At 41.5% G+C, this 13302-nt stretch overlaps 1 protein-coding gene across 1 annotated transcript in view; it reads left to right on the top strand.

The window, feature by feature from the left end:
• The window catches only part of SEC23A (SEC23 homolog A, COPII coat complex component), a 76506-nt gene that overhangs the window by 318 nt on the left and 62886 nt on the right, over window positions 1-13302 (top strand). Inside the window, exons 2-4 of the mRNA XM_080661531.1 lie at window positions 9091-9332; window positions 12060-12117; window positions 12326-12412. Of these exons, the coding sequence (XP_080517657.1) occupies window positions 9112-9332; window positions 12060-12117; window positions 12326-12412 (366 nt within the window). The 5' untranslated portion in view covers window positions 9091-9111. The remainder of the gene's footprint in view (window positions 1-9090; window positions 9333-12059; window positions 12118-12325; window positions 12413-13302) is intronic.

The raw sequence follows: 13302 nt of genomic DNA on the forward strand, positions 1-13302 counted from the left end.
GCGGGGACTGGCTCTCTGTGGGAAGCGGGGGAGGGGCGGCGGGGAGGGCGCCTCGCGGGCGGGCGGGCCGGGGTCTCTCGGGTGGTGCCCGCTCTGCCCTCTCAGTGCCTGGGGATGGGCGAGGCACGCCAGTCCGGCGGGGCAGCCTTGAACCCTGAACCTGTCACCATCTCCCCCCCACCCTCTGCTTCGTTCTTTCCGGGCTTGGGGGCCCGGCTCCCTCACCCAGCTTCCCTGGATCAGGTGTCGGGAGTCGAGTGAGAAAAGGCTTCTGGCCCCACACCCCAACCCGCCTCCGGAGCTACCTGCCTTCCCCACCACAGGCCATCACCGCTTCTGGGCACTTTGACTTCTTGGTTCATTTCTTGCCAGATCTGAAGTGCCCTAGACTTTGAACCGAGGTGACTTCGTCACCCGTAGTTCGGCCTTGGGAGTTAAAGGGGAAAAGGAGAAAAGTCAGATCAAACTGTTGCCTTAGGGCTTGATTACAAATAGAGTTCACTTTTCAGAATGGACCTATCTTACCGCCCTAGTGTTTTCCCGTTTTGATGGGAAAGGAAAAGTCATAGAAAACTTATATGTAACCACTGGAGTGTGTTTGTCGAATTAATGGAGTGTGTTTGTCGAATTAATGTATCCAGGTGAACTTCCTCGACCTACACCCTCAAAGACAAATTAACTTGGTTAAAAAAACTTTTATATTTAAATATCGATATAAATATAAACGTTAAGTTTCTTCCTTGTCCTTCCAACCATTTTTAAAAAAATATATTTTATTGATTTTTTACAGAGAGGGAGAGGGATAGAGAGTTAGAAACATCGATGAGAGAGAAACATCGATCAGCTGCCTCCTGCACACCTCCTACTGGGGATGTGCCCGCAACCAAGGTACATGCCCTTGACCGGAATCGAACCCGGGACCCTTCAGTCCGCAGGCCGACGCTCTATCCACTGAGCCAAACCGGTTTTGGCCAAACCATTTTTAATTGACTAAAAATTTAAAGTTAGAAAGGGCCTTGTAGTTTTAGCCCAAATCGCTTATCTTATTGATGAAAAATTGAGGAACCAAGAGGTTAAGCTATTTGTCTAATATAAAGCTTGTCAGCGGAAGTGGTTGAGAACACTTCATTGAGGATCTTACAACTGAAAAGTAGGAGGCACATTAAATTTTCAGTTAAATGCATCTGATATTGGGACGAATTCAATTTTGCTTGCAAGTTAGGATGTTTGTCACTTAGTTATCTATAAAATGGTTAATACGGGAATATTGAAAAACTATCATACGTGAAACCTTAAAAAGTACTGTGGATACATGTTTGATATGCTAGGTTAAAGTCATATACTACTTTGTTTCTTTACTTTAGTTATACCATGAGAAATTATTTAACTAAAATAATTCCCACTGATTATACATTGTGCTGAAAAATGAGACATTTGTTTAGAATGGTCTTTTGTGTTTTGTACCATTTAATAAACGTATAGTGACTAATATGTTAAGTCTGCATGCTAATGTAGTGTCTGAGTCATATCATTTGGTTTTTTGCTTTTATGCAAACATTAGAGGATAGAGTGCTTATCAAATCATGCCATTTTATAAATGATAAGTCTCAGAGCCTTTCTCTACTAGTTTCCCTGATTGAATTAATGTCCTAATGGCGGTGGTTCTCAGGACCCTTTATTCTTAAACACTAGAGGCCCGGTGCACAAAATTTGTGCACGGGAGGGTGGTGTCCCTCAGCCCAGCCTGCACCCTCTCCAATCCGGGACCCCTCAAGGGATGTCTGACTGCCCTTTTAGGCCCGATCCAACCTGGGCAGTTGGACATCCCTCTCACAATCCAGGACTGTTGGCTCCCAACTGCTCGCCTGCCTGCCTTCCTGATTGCCCCTAACCACTTCTGCCTGCCAGCCTGATCACCCCATAACCACTCCCCTGCCAGCCTGATTGATGCCTAACTGTTCCCCTGCCAGCCTGTTTGCCCCTAACTGCCCTCCCCTGCAGGCCTGATCACCCCTAACTGCCCTCCCCTGCTGGCCTGGTCACCCCTAACTGCCCTGCCCTGCAGGTTTGATCGCCCCCAACTGCCATCCCTTGCAGGCCTAGTCCCTCCCAACTGCCCTCCCCTGCTGGCCATCTTGTGGTGGCCATCTTGTGCCCACATGGGGGCAGGATCTTTGACCACATGGGGGCAGCCATCTTGTGTGTTGGAGTGATGGTCAATCTGCATATTACTCTTTTATTAGATAGGATAGAGCAGTGGTCAGCAAACTGCGGCTCCCAAGCCACATGCAGCTCTTTGGCCCCTTGAGTTTGTGGCTCGCGAGCTGTGGTTTGCCAACCACTGCTTTAGGACAATGATTTGGGTGATACTTTAGAGCAGTGGTTGGCAAACCGCAGCTCGCGAGCCACAAACTCAAGGGGCCAAAGAGCTGCATGTGGCTCGTGAGCCGCAGTTTGCCGACCACTGGGATAGAGGCCTGGTGCATGGGTGGGGGCCAGCTGGTTTGCCCTGAAGGGTGTCCCAGATCAGGGTGGGGGTTCCCTTGGGGTGTGGGGTGGCCTGGGCGAGGGGCCTGTGGTGGTTTGCAGGCCGGCCACACCCCCTGGTGACCCAAGCGGAGGCCCTGGTATCTGGGATTTATGTATCTTCTATAATTGAAACTTTGTAGCCTTAAGCGGAGGCCAAGGCAGGCCAGGGCTGCAGAACCTTGGCTTTCTCCATTGCCGGGGGCAACCCTAGCCTCCTGCTCTCTCCAGCTCCGTGGCTGCTGCCATTTTTGTTGGGATTTATTTATCTTCTATAATTGAAACTTTGTAGCCTGGAGTGGAGGCCTGGGCCGGCCAGGGTGTGCGGAAAGCTTGGCTTCCTCCATCGCTGGGCAAACCCAAGCCTCCCTCCTGCTCTCTCTGTGGCCGCAGCCATCTTGGTTGGGTTAATTTGCATACTCACTCCTGATTGGCTGGTGGGCATGGCTTTGTGGGTGTAATGGAGTGACGGTTAATTTGCATATTACTCTTTTATTAGATAAGATTTTTGAGAATCCCATACAAAAACAAAAATCCATCTGGCTTAATAAAAGACATATCTACTTCTATATTCAGTCTATTGTGATACATTGTTTTAGTTGAATTGTATGAAGGAAATCTGGCTCATAAGTATGTAGCTGGAAAAAGATGGGTTATTTTCATAGGTTTTCAAATAATTTTGCATACTCACCAAAAATGAACAGTTTTTAAAAAAATACATATTTTTATTGATTTCAGAGAGGAAGGGAGAGGGAGAGAGAGATGGAAACATCAATGATGAGAGAGAATCATTGATTGGCTGCTTCCTGCATGCCCCTCACTGGGGATTGAGCCCACAACCTGGGCATGTGCCCCTGATGGGAATCAATTCCGTTCCCCTTTAGTCCGCAGGCCCACGCTGTATCCTCTGAGCCAAACCAGCTAGGGGAAAAACAAGTGAACAGTTTTAATTAAGACATCAATGGTTAATTGCAGTGTGGAGTCTGCACTTAGAAGTAAACTTTTTGTACTCTTTTGCATTAAAACCCTTGGTCTATCCTGCACTTTGAATGGATCATGCACAATTTTATATCATGACTTCATCATTTTGTTACCACCCTTTGGGGTTCTTGGGTTTCCGAAGATGAAAATTGAGAGGAAACCCCAGAGAATTTCCAGATAGATTTAAGGTTATACTCCAGCACAAGGGAGGCAGCACAGAGGAAAGAACTGGCTGGGGGATGGCACTGCTTGGCTGCTTTTATAAGCTGGGGATAAAGGGGGCTTGAGTGAAAAATCGGGCTTGTGAAGATTTCAGAGAGTAGAAATTTCTATGTTGGGTTCCTTGGCAACGGTCTCTCCCAAATGCACTGTGAGGGCAAGATTATAGTGTTGTTCATTATTGTCACCCCAGAAAGGTCCTGTAGCAGCCAAACCTTGATCAACTGCATATGTGGAACAGTGGTTTAGACATTTTTTGGCCATCTGGTATATTTCCATTCCTGGGGCCCATCTCGCTATACTATCTCAACTTGGAGATTCTGCTTCATGAAGAATGTTTATCTTCCAAATGTTGACATTTTGTTATATTATCCTATACTAGAGGCCCGGTGCACGAAATTCGTGCACGGGGTGGGGGAGGCCCTCAGCCCAGCCTGCACCTGCTCCAATCCGGGTGGGATGGGGCCTAAACCGGCAGTTGGACATCTCTCTCGCAATCTGGGACCACTGGCTCTTAACTGCTCGCCTGCCTGCCTGTCTGATCACTCCTAACCACTCTACCTGCCGGCCTAGTTGCCCCCTAACTGCTCCCCTGCCAGCCTGCCTGGTCACCCCTAACCACTTTACCTGCCTGCCTGATCACTCCTAACTGCCCTCTCCTGCAGACCTGGTCCCCCCCAACTGTTCTCCCCTCCTGGCCTGGTCCCCCCAAACTGCCCTCCCCTGCAGGTCTGATTGCCCCCAACTGCACTCCTTTGCAGGCCTGGTTCCCCCCCAGTTGCCCTCCCCTGCTGGCCTGCTCACCCCTAACTGCCCTCCCCTGCTGGCCTGATCACCCACAACTGCCCTCCCCTGCTGGCTATCTTGTGGCAGCCATCTTGTGTCACATGGAGGCGGCCATCTTTGACCGCATGGGGGCCGCCATCTTGTATGTTGGAGTGACCGTCAATTTGCCTATTAGGCTTTTATTATATAAGATATATATGTATATAGTATAAAAATATGTATTAAAATTTTAATCCTCACTTGAGGAATGAGGATATTTTTTCCATTGATTTTTAGAGAGAGTGAAAGGGAGGGGGTGGGGGAAAGAGAGAAAAAGAGAGAGAGAGTGAGAGAGAGATTGGTTGTCTTCCGATCCCACCCCAACCAGTGCTGGGGATTGAACTTGCAACCAAGGTACATGGAGGTACCATGTCTGGCTTGACTGGGAATTGAGCCTGAGACCCTTTATTCCATAGGCCGACACTCTAACCAGTGAGCAAAATTGGCCAGGGCTATACAATATATTTTAAAAATCACATTGATATCACCAGAAAACTCTTTACAAATTAGGAAGCTGTGAAGCTAACGGTAGTGGATGCAAGTTTTCTAATATTTTAATATTTGCTTGAAAGCTCATATTTTATCACTGGCAATAAATACTGTCAATTGTTTTCCAGGTGACAGGCTTATTTCATCCGTTTTGAGAAAATGTATGACAAATACCTAAGTACTAATAATGTACCATTCTTGGAAAATGGAGGAAGAAGTCACTTAAAACATTTTTTTGTGTGTTTTGTGGTTCAGATGAACAATCCTGATTGGTCTGGTATATTTTAGTGAATATTTTAATACTTTTTGGTGATGCATTTTAGATACATCTTAGGTTAAAGATTTAATTAAGTAATGAACAGAAAACTTCATTTGCTTTTTTTCTGTAGATATAATAGGAGGGATTGCATAGTCCTAGAATTTATGTTTACATCTGTAGCATGGAAGCTGTTGCTAAACACTGGATTTCTCTCCCAGAGGAGATTGTTTCTCCTACTGTGGCCTGTGTTAGAAAGGTCACACCTTTTAACTCCCCTTTGACTATCTCAGGCCTTTGTTTTACCATTATCTTTCAACAACCTCTTTTTCTTGAGAGTTCATATCATCCTTCTCAAAGCTATCTCCTATATAAACTGTACCTTCAAAATATTTTTTTTCTAAATATATTTAGTTATCTTAGAATTTCTCTTTATTCTTTATCATCCTTTGTAAAACCCATGGTTGCTCTTGTTTACCAGAAGATTCTGTTCTTGTCTCAGATTCTGGTAGGAGGAAATACTGTTTAATTTTAATTTTATTAATTGAAGTATAATTGGCATCTTATTTCTTTTAAAGTAGAGGAAGCTCTTAGCTGCTTAAGATACTTATATTTCTTAAGCTTCGCTTTCTGTAATTTGTATTATGAAAATTTATTTGAAAATGTTTCTAAAATTAAAATTATATATAATATACTTTTATATTTTTATTTTATAAATATATTTTATTGATTTTTTTTACAGAGAGGAAGGGAGAAGGATAGAGAGTTAGAAAGATCGATGAGAGAGAGAAACATCGATCAGCTGCCTCCTGCACACCCCTCACTGGGGATGTGCCTGCAACCAAGGTACATGCCCTTGACTGGAATCAAACCTGGGACCATCCAGTCTGCAGGCTGATGCTCTATCCACTGAGCCAAACCAGTTAGGGCTATAATATACTTTTATTGAATTATATTTTTTCTTCCCTCACTTATATTTGAGAATCAGTTCCTCATCCCATCATTGTTCTTAGCAACTTCAGCATCCAAGTTGGCTCTTTTTCTTTTTTAATATTTTTTTATTGATTTTTTTCTATCACTAACCACTGTTGCAGTTTGACAACATGAGATAGAATTGTTGCCTAGGTAGGAAAGCTGACATCTTAGATAAGCAGTTAGAGGTAACAAGGTGGAGATATTGCTTGATTTTGTCCCCTAATCAGGATGGCATCCTCCTCCCCCTGGTAGTAAATTTACTACTTTTTGGGTCTAAGAGTCATTTATTATTTTGTTATAAGTGGGATTATTATTGCTTGCTAATTTTTTCCAAGATAAATATTTCCTTTGGTAATGATTTCTAATGGATTAATATTGTTGAAAGTAGGAAAAACATACTTATTTTTAATTTTCTTAAGAGAGTTTGAGAATATCTTGTTTTTTAAAAATAAATCTTTATTGTTCAGATTATTACAATTGTTCCTCTTTTTCCCCCCATAGCTCCCCTCCATCCGGTTCCCATCCCACCCTTTGCCCTTACCCCCCCCACCCCCACTGTCCTCATCCATAGGAGTACGTACCATTTTTGTCCAGTCTCTTCCCTTTCCCCCTGAGAATTGTCAGTCCACTCCCTTTCTATGCCCCTGATTCTATTATATTCACCAGTTTATTCTGTTCATCAGATTTTTTATTCACTTGATTTTTAGATAGATTCACTTGTTGATAGATATGTATTTGTTGTTCATAATTTTTATCTTTACCTTTTTCTTCTTCCTCTTCTTAAAGAATACCTTTCAGCATTTCATATAATACTGGTTTGGTGGTGATGAACTCCTTTAGATTTTTCTTACCTGTGAAGCTCTTTATCTGACCTTCAATTCTGAATGATAGCTTTGCTGGGTAGAATAATCTTGGTTGTAGGTTCTTGCTGTTCATCACTTTGAATATTTCTTGCCACTCCCGTCTGCATAGTTTCTGTTGAGAAATCAGCTGACAATCATATGGGTGCTCCCTTGTAGGTAACTAACTGTTTTTCTCTTGCTGCTTTTAATATTCTCTCTTTGTCTTTTGCTCTTGGTATTTTAATTATGATGTGTCTTTGTGTGGTCCTCTTTGGATTCCTTTTGTTTGGGGTTGTGTGCACTTCCTGGACTTGTAAGTCTATTTCTTTCACCAGGTGGGGGAAGTTTTCTGTCATTATTTCTTCAAATAGGTTTTCAGTATCTTGCTCTCTATCTTCTTCTGGCACCCCCATAATTCAGATGTTGGTACACTTGAAGTTGTCCCAGAGGCTTCTTACACTATCTTCATATTTAGGATTGTTTTTTCTTTTTGCTTTTCCGGTTGGGTGTTTTTTGCTTCTTTGTATTTCAAATCTTTGACTTGATTCTTATGATCCTCTAGTCTGTTGTTGGATCTCTGTATATTATTTTTTATTTCAGTCAGTGTATGCTTAATTTCTAGTTGGTCCTTTTTCATATCCTCAAGGGTCTCACTAAATTTATCGGTCTTTTCTAGAAAATTCTTGAAAAACCTTATAACCGTGATTTTGAACTCTATATCCAGTTGTTTGCTTTCCTCCATTTCTGTCATTTGTGACCTGTTTCTTTGTCTCCGCATTTTGGCTGCTTCCCTGACTTGACAAAGTGGCTTTGTGTGTTAGGTGTCCTATAGGGCCCAGTGGCTCAGCCTCCCTAATTACCTGAGGTGGACACTCTTGGTGCACCTTGTTGTGGGCTGTGTGCACAGTCTTGTTGTAGTTAAGCCTTGATTGTTGTTGGTATCACTGGGAGGAATTGACCTCCAGGCCAACTGGCTGTGAGAATCAGCTGTGATGGGAGAACTTCTGTGCTGGAGACACCCTTATGAGACAAGACTTGCTTCAGTGGGGCTTTGGTGCTCACTGAGTCTGCCCCCTGAGTGTGTTTCTTATGGATCTGAGGAGTTGTAATCTGGATGGTCCCACTCTGACCCCTGGGTACACTGGCTCTTGGTTCTCCATGGAGGTGCTAATTTAGCCTCTGCCTGAGGCCACCCAGCAGGAGCTATGGAGAGATCTGCAGATTCCTCTTCTTTGTTTGGGTTTTGGAGGTGCCCAGATGAGGCCTAGCTGTGAAGCAGTGCAAGCTGCTGTGGGGCCTTGGGCCTTCTTTTGGATGTTCTGGGTCTCACTGACTCAGCTGCAGTTTGTTAGGTAAGTTTAGAATTCAAAGGACCAGGCCATTCATATGCAAAAGCCTCTGCGCTCAGCTTGGATGTGGGGGAGTCTCAGGGCAGAGCATATAGCAATGGCTTCATGGGGCTGGATATCAGGGCGGAGCAAACAGCAATGGCTTCCCATCAGCCCTGCCCTAAGAGGCCTCTGGGTCTCAGTGTCCTGCGGTAATCGCTGCAAGCACCTCTGAGAGAAAGCCACCCTCGAATTTAGCCCACTGCCAGACAGTCCAGTTTCTCCCCGAATGAGTCTGGGTCCCCAGAGTCTTGCCTGGAACTCTAGTTCAGAGCAGTCGGGAGCTTTTGTCTCCCTCCTGATTGAGAAAGCCAGCTGCGTATTCAGTTGCCAGCCCTTTCCGCACCCGTGCCTCAGTACCTCTGCACTTCCACAGCTCCTGTGAGTCTCAGTGTGCTTTTCTCTTTCCTTCTAGTTGTAGAATTTCCACTTAGCCAGCCTTCCTGTGGTTCTGGATGATGTCTGTTTTGTCTTTTAGTTGTAGTTTTGAAATTGTTGTGCGGGGCAGCAGTTCAGGTGTTTACCTATGCCGCCACCTTGGTTTCTCTCGGAGGGAAGTCTCTGAGAATATCTTTTAATTCTTTTACAGAAATAAGACTCAAGCTCCACAATGACAACTTATTTGGAATTCATACAACAAAATGAAGAACGAGATGGAGTACGATTTAGTTGGAATGTTTGGCCATCAAGTCGGCTAGAAGCTACAAGAATGGTTGTTCCAGTAGCAGCCCTATTTACACCACTGAAGGAGAGACCTGATTTACCACCAATTCAATATGAACCTGTTTTGTGTAGTAGGACCACTTGCCGTGCAGTTTTGAATCCTTTATGGTAATTAATATATATGGAAAAAACGAATATGGCAGTATGATTTAGAAATGTAGTTTCTTTCTCACTCATTTATATAAAATAGTCTTTCTTTTTGTTTATAGTTATTTTTTTTTCAAATGAGGATAGTCAGATCCAAAGAGCTATAAGATTTTATTTTATTTTTAAAATATATTTTTATTTATTTCAGAGAGGAAGGAACATGGAGAGTGAGATAGAAACATCAATGATGAGAGAGAATCATTGATCGTCTGCCTCCTGCACTTCCCCTTCTGGGGATTGAGCCCGCAACCTGGGCGTGTGCCTTTGATCGGAATTGGACCCAGGACCCTTCGGTCCGCAGGCCAACGCTCTATCCACTGAGCCAAACCAGCTAGGGAGATTTTAGGAGTAGTAAGGTAATAAGATACCAAATGTTAAATGGTTCCTATATAAATCATTAGGTTCTATCAGTATTTTCTAGATACTGGTACTGGCTGTTTATCAACACATCTTTTGTCAATTAGGACAGTCATAATTGAATTGCATGGTGTTTGAAAATATGATTTCTTGTTGCATAAGCAGAAAACCAGGAATCATTTTTATTCTTTTTTCCACTCCCTCATTCCTACCCAATCTGCTAGTAAATCTGATCAATCCTATCTCTAGAACATTACTGATTCTGTCTCATACTCAGTCTCTGCTAATACATTCTACTTGAAGATATACTATCTTTTTTCTGGTCAATTTCATTATCTTCCTAATTGGTCTCTCTATTTCAGTTTGTACCGTTCTGCAGTCTATTCTCCACCCAAAAGCTAGAGTTTTACAAATGGGTATCAGGTTATTAAAATCCTCCAATAGCTTCTTATCAGAGTTGGAATAAAAAATCCCCTTAGAAAGTCCTCTAAAGCCCTATATGATGTACCCTCTATATATTTCTGCCCTCATATCATGTTTATCTAATTCTCATCTACTTTATTTTTTAAAAAACATTTTTATTGATTTCAGAGAGGAAGGGACAGGGGGAGAGATAGAAACATCAATGATGAGAGAGAATCATTGATCAGCTGCCTCCTGCATGCCCCACACTTGGGATCGAGCCCACAACCTAGGCATGTGCCCTGACCAGGAATTGAACTGTGACCTCCTGGTTTATAGGTCAATGCTCAACCACTGAGGAACACTGGCTGGGCTCATCTACTTTATACCTTACCCCCTTTCAGACTTAAAAAAAAATGTATGTATGTATTTTAGAGAGGAGGATAGGGAGAGGGGGAGAGAGAGAAAGAGAGAGATGGATTTGTTGTTCGACTTATTTATGCATTCATTGGTTGATTCTTGTATGTGCTCTGACCAGTACTGAACCCCCAACCTTGGTGTATCAGACGATACTCTAACCAACTGAACTACCTGGCCAGGGCCCCTCTTTCTGATTTTTGAATATACCAAACTTATTTCTACCTTGGAACTTGTGTAATAGTTATGTAGTCTGCCTGGATTGCTCTACCCCCAGATTTTCCTGTGACAGGTTCCTTTTCACTTAGGTTATATTTCAATTGTTTAAGAAGGCCTTCCTTTAAGGTAGCCCTCACAAACACATTCTCACATCCTGCTTTGTTTTCATTAATTTTTATTATTACTATTTAAAAGTATCGTCTGTGTTTAGCCCTGGCCAGTGTGGCACAGTTGGTTGGGTGTCATTCTGTGCACTAAAAGGTTGTCCACTCAATTTTCAATCCGGGCACATGCCTGGGTTGCAGGCTCAATCCCCAGCAGGAGGCGTGGCAGAAGTAGCCTATTGATGTTTCTCTCTCACATTTATGTTTCTCTTTTCTCTTTCTCCCTTCCTCTTTCTCTCAAAAATCAATTAAAAAATATATTTTTTAAAAAGTGTTCCAACAGCCCTAACCGGTTTGGATCAGTGGATAGAACGTTGGCTTGCAGACTCAAGGGTCCCAGGTTCGATTCCAGTCAAGGGCATGTACTTTGGTTGTGGGCTCATCCCCAGTAGGGTGTGTGCAGGAGGCAGCTGATTGATGTTTCTCTCATTGATGTTTCTAACTCTCTATCCCTCTCCCTTCCTCTCTGTAAAAAAATCAATAAAATATATTTTAAAAAATTGATCTTTTTTTTTTAAAAAAAAAAAGTGCCCTGACAGTGTGGCTTAGTGATTGAGCGTTGACCTATGAACCAGAAGGTGGGGCATATGCCAGTTGCGGCTCGATCCCCAGTGTGGGGCATGCAGGAGGCAGAAGATCAGTGATTCTCTCATCCATGTCTCTCCCTCTTCCTTTCTGTCCTTCCTCTCTAAAAACAAACAAACAAACAAACAAATAAAAAGTATCTTCTGTGCTTATGTATCTACTTGTCTATTGTCTGTCTTTTCTAGAATATAAACTCAATGAGACCAGGGACCTTTACTGTCTTGTTCACTATCACCAGCACTTAGAAAAATAGCTGGTACATGTTAAGCATTCAATAAATACATTTTTGATTTGCCTACATCTGAGTAGTCATCTTAATTTCATTAATATTTACTATACACTAAAAGTTATATTTATAAGTAAACTTGTATATGTTAAAAGTATGGATTAGATATTGGTAGCATTTAAAAATAGATGGCTTTTGAAGATCACTTTGACTATATTTGAATGCATTCATATTTTAGAAAGAAATTAATTTTATTGATATTAGGATTCTTGTAAAATAGAACTGAAATATGAGCTGTTGTATCTTTTCTTAAAACAGTCAAGTGGATTATCGAGCAAAACTCTGGGCTTGCAACTTTTGTTATCAAAGAAATCAGGTAAGAAAATCCCCATTACAGATGTTAATGCTGTGATACTGGTCTAAATATGTATACTTAAAAAGAAAGATGAAATTGTTGTCATATGATGAAAATACTGATTTTTTCATTATTATATGATCAGGAAATATTTATTTTTTGTTTAAAATTTCATTACTCTTTCTGACAAATAATTTGTTAAATATTTTTGTTTCTTTTATATCTGTAGTTTCCACCTACTTACGCTGGTATATCTGAACTGAATCAGCCTGCTGAACTTTTACCTCAGTTTTCTAGCATTGAATATGTAGTTCTGGTAAGAACATAAGAGTAAATCTTTAATGAAGTTTTAAATATCTAATAATTTATACCAAAATAGTTGTTAAATGGAGATGACTTAAAAGGCGGCATTCTTGATTTTCACATTGAATTGATGAAGCATTTCAAAGATAAGACTTCTTAGTCATTTTAAGCAAGGTAATATTCTCTTTTGTAGTTATTTGATGGGTGGCCAGGATATTGGATGGGATGGTGTGCTTTGCTAAACTGAGTAAATCATTAAACACTAAAGTATCACTCTTGCTTAGTTTACAAATACTTAGTCAATCTGATGATGGAGCCTGATGATATATCCCCAAGGTTAGTTAATGAAATTATTCTTGTATTGGTTCTTCCTAGGAAAATCAGTTTTTCTTCCCTCTCTGAATAGCTTTACTTAGTTGTTTCTATATTTAAGAGTGAAAATGATAATATCCTTTATGAATATTGTAGAGAAAGCAGAATATGGTTCACTTGAGCCAGTCAGTAATGTGTTCAACCTGGCTAGTGTCCAGTTCTCTCACAATCTAATTCAGGTTTAGACAATTATTTTATAAATTCACTACATGTTTTTAAGCTTTAGAGTTACTATTTTTTTTATTTTAAAAGGAGTAAATACTTGTTATAAGATATTAAACCTCATGCAGTTAAATAAAATTGAGAATGAGAGTGAATGTTTCCTCTATGTAACTGTAAATAATATTTTTTTTTACAGTGAATAATTTTTCACTTGATGATATGTCTTGGATGTCTCTCCCTGCGTATATAACCTGTTTCATTTTATTAGGGCTCCATTGTATGAATGTACTGTTGATTATCCTTATATATTGCACTGAAGTATTAATACTTTTAAAACAACTTTTTTTTTTCTGATGGCAATGTGTTTTA

The sequence above is a fragment of the Plecotus auritus genome, assembly GCF_963455305.1.
Source record: "Plecotus auritus genome assembly, chromosome: 1".
Lineage (NCBI taxonomy): Eukaryota > Metazoa > Chordata > Mammalia > Chiroptera > Vespertilionidae > Plecotus > Plecotus auritus.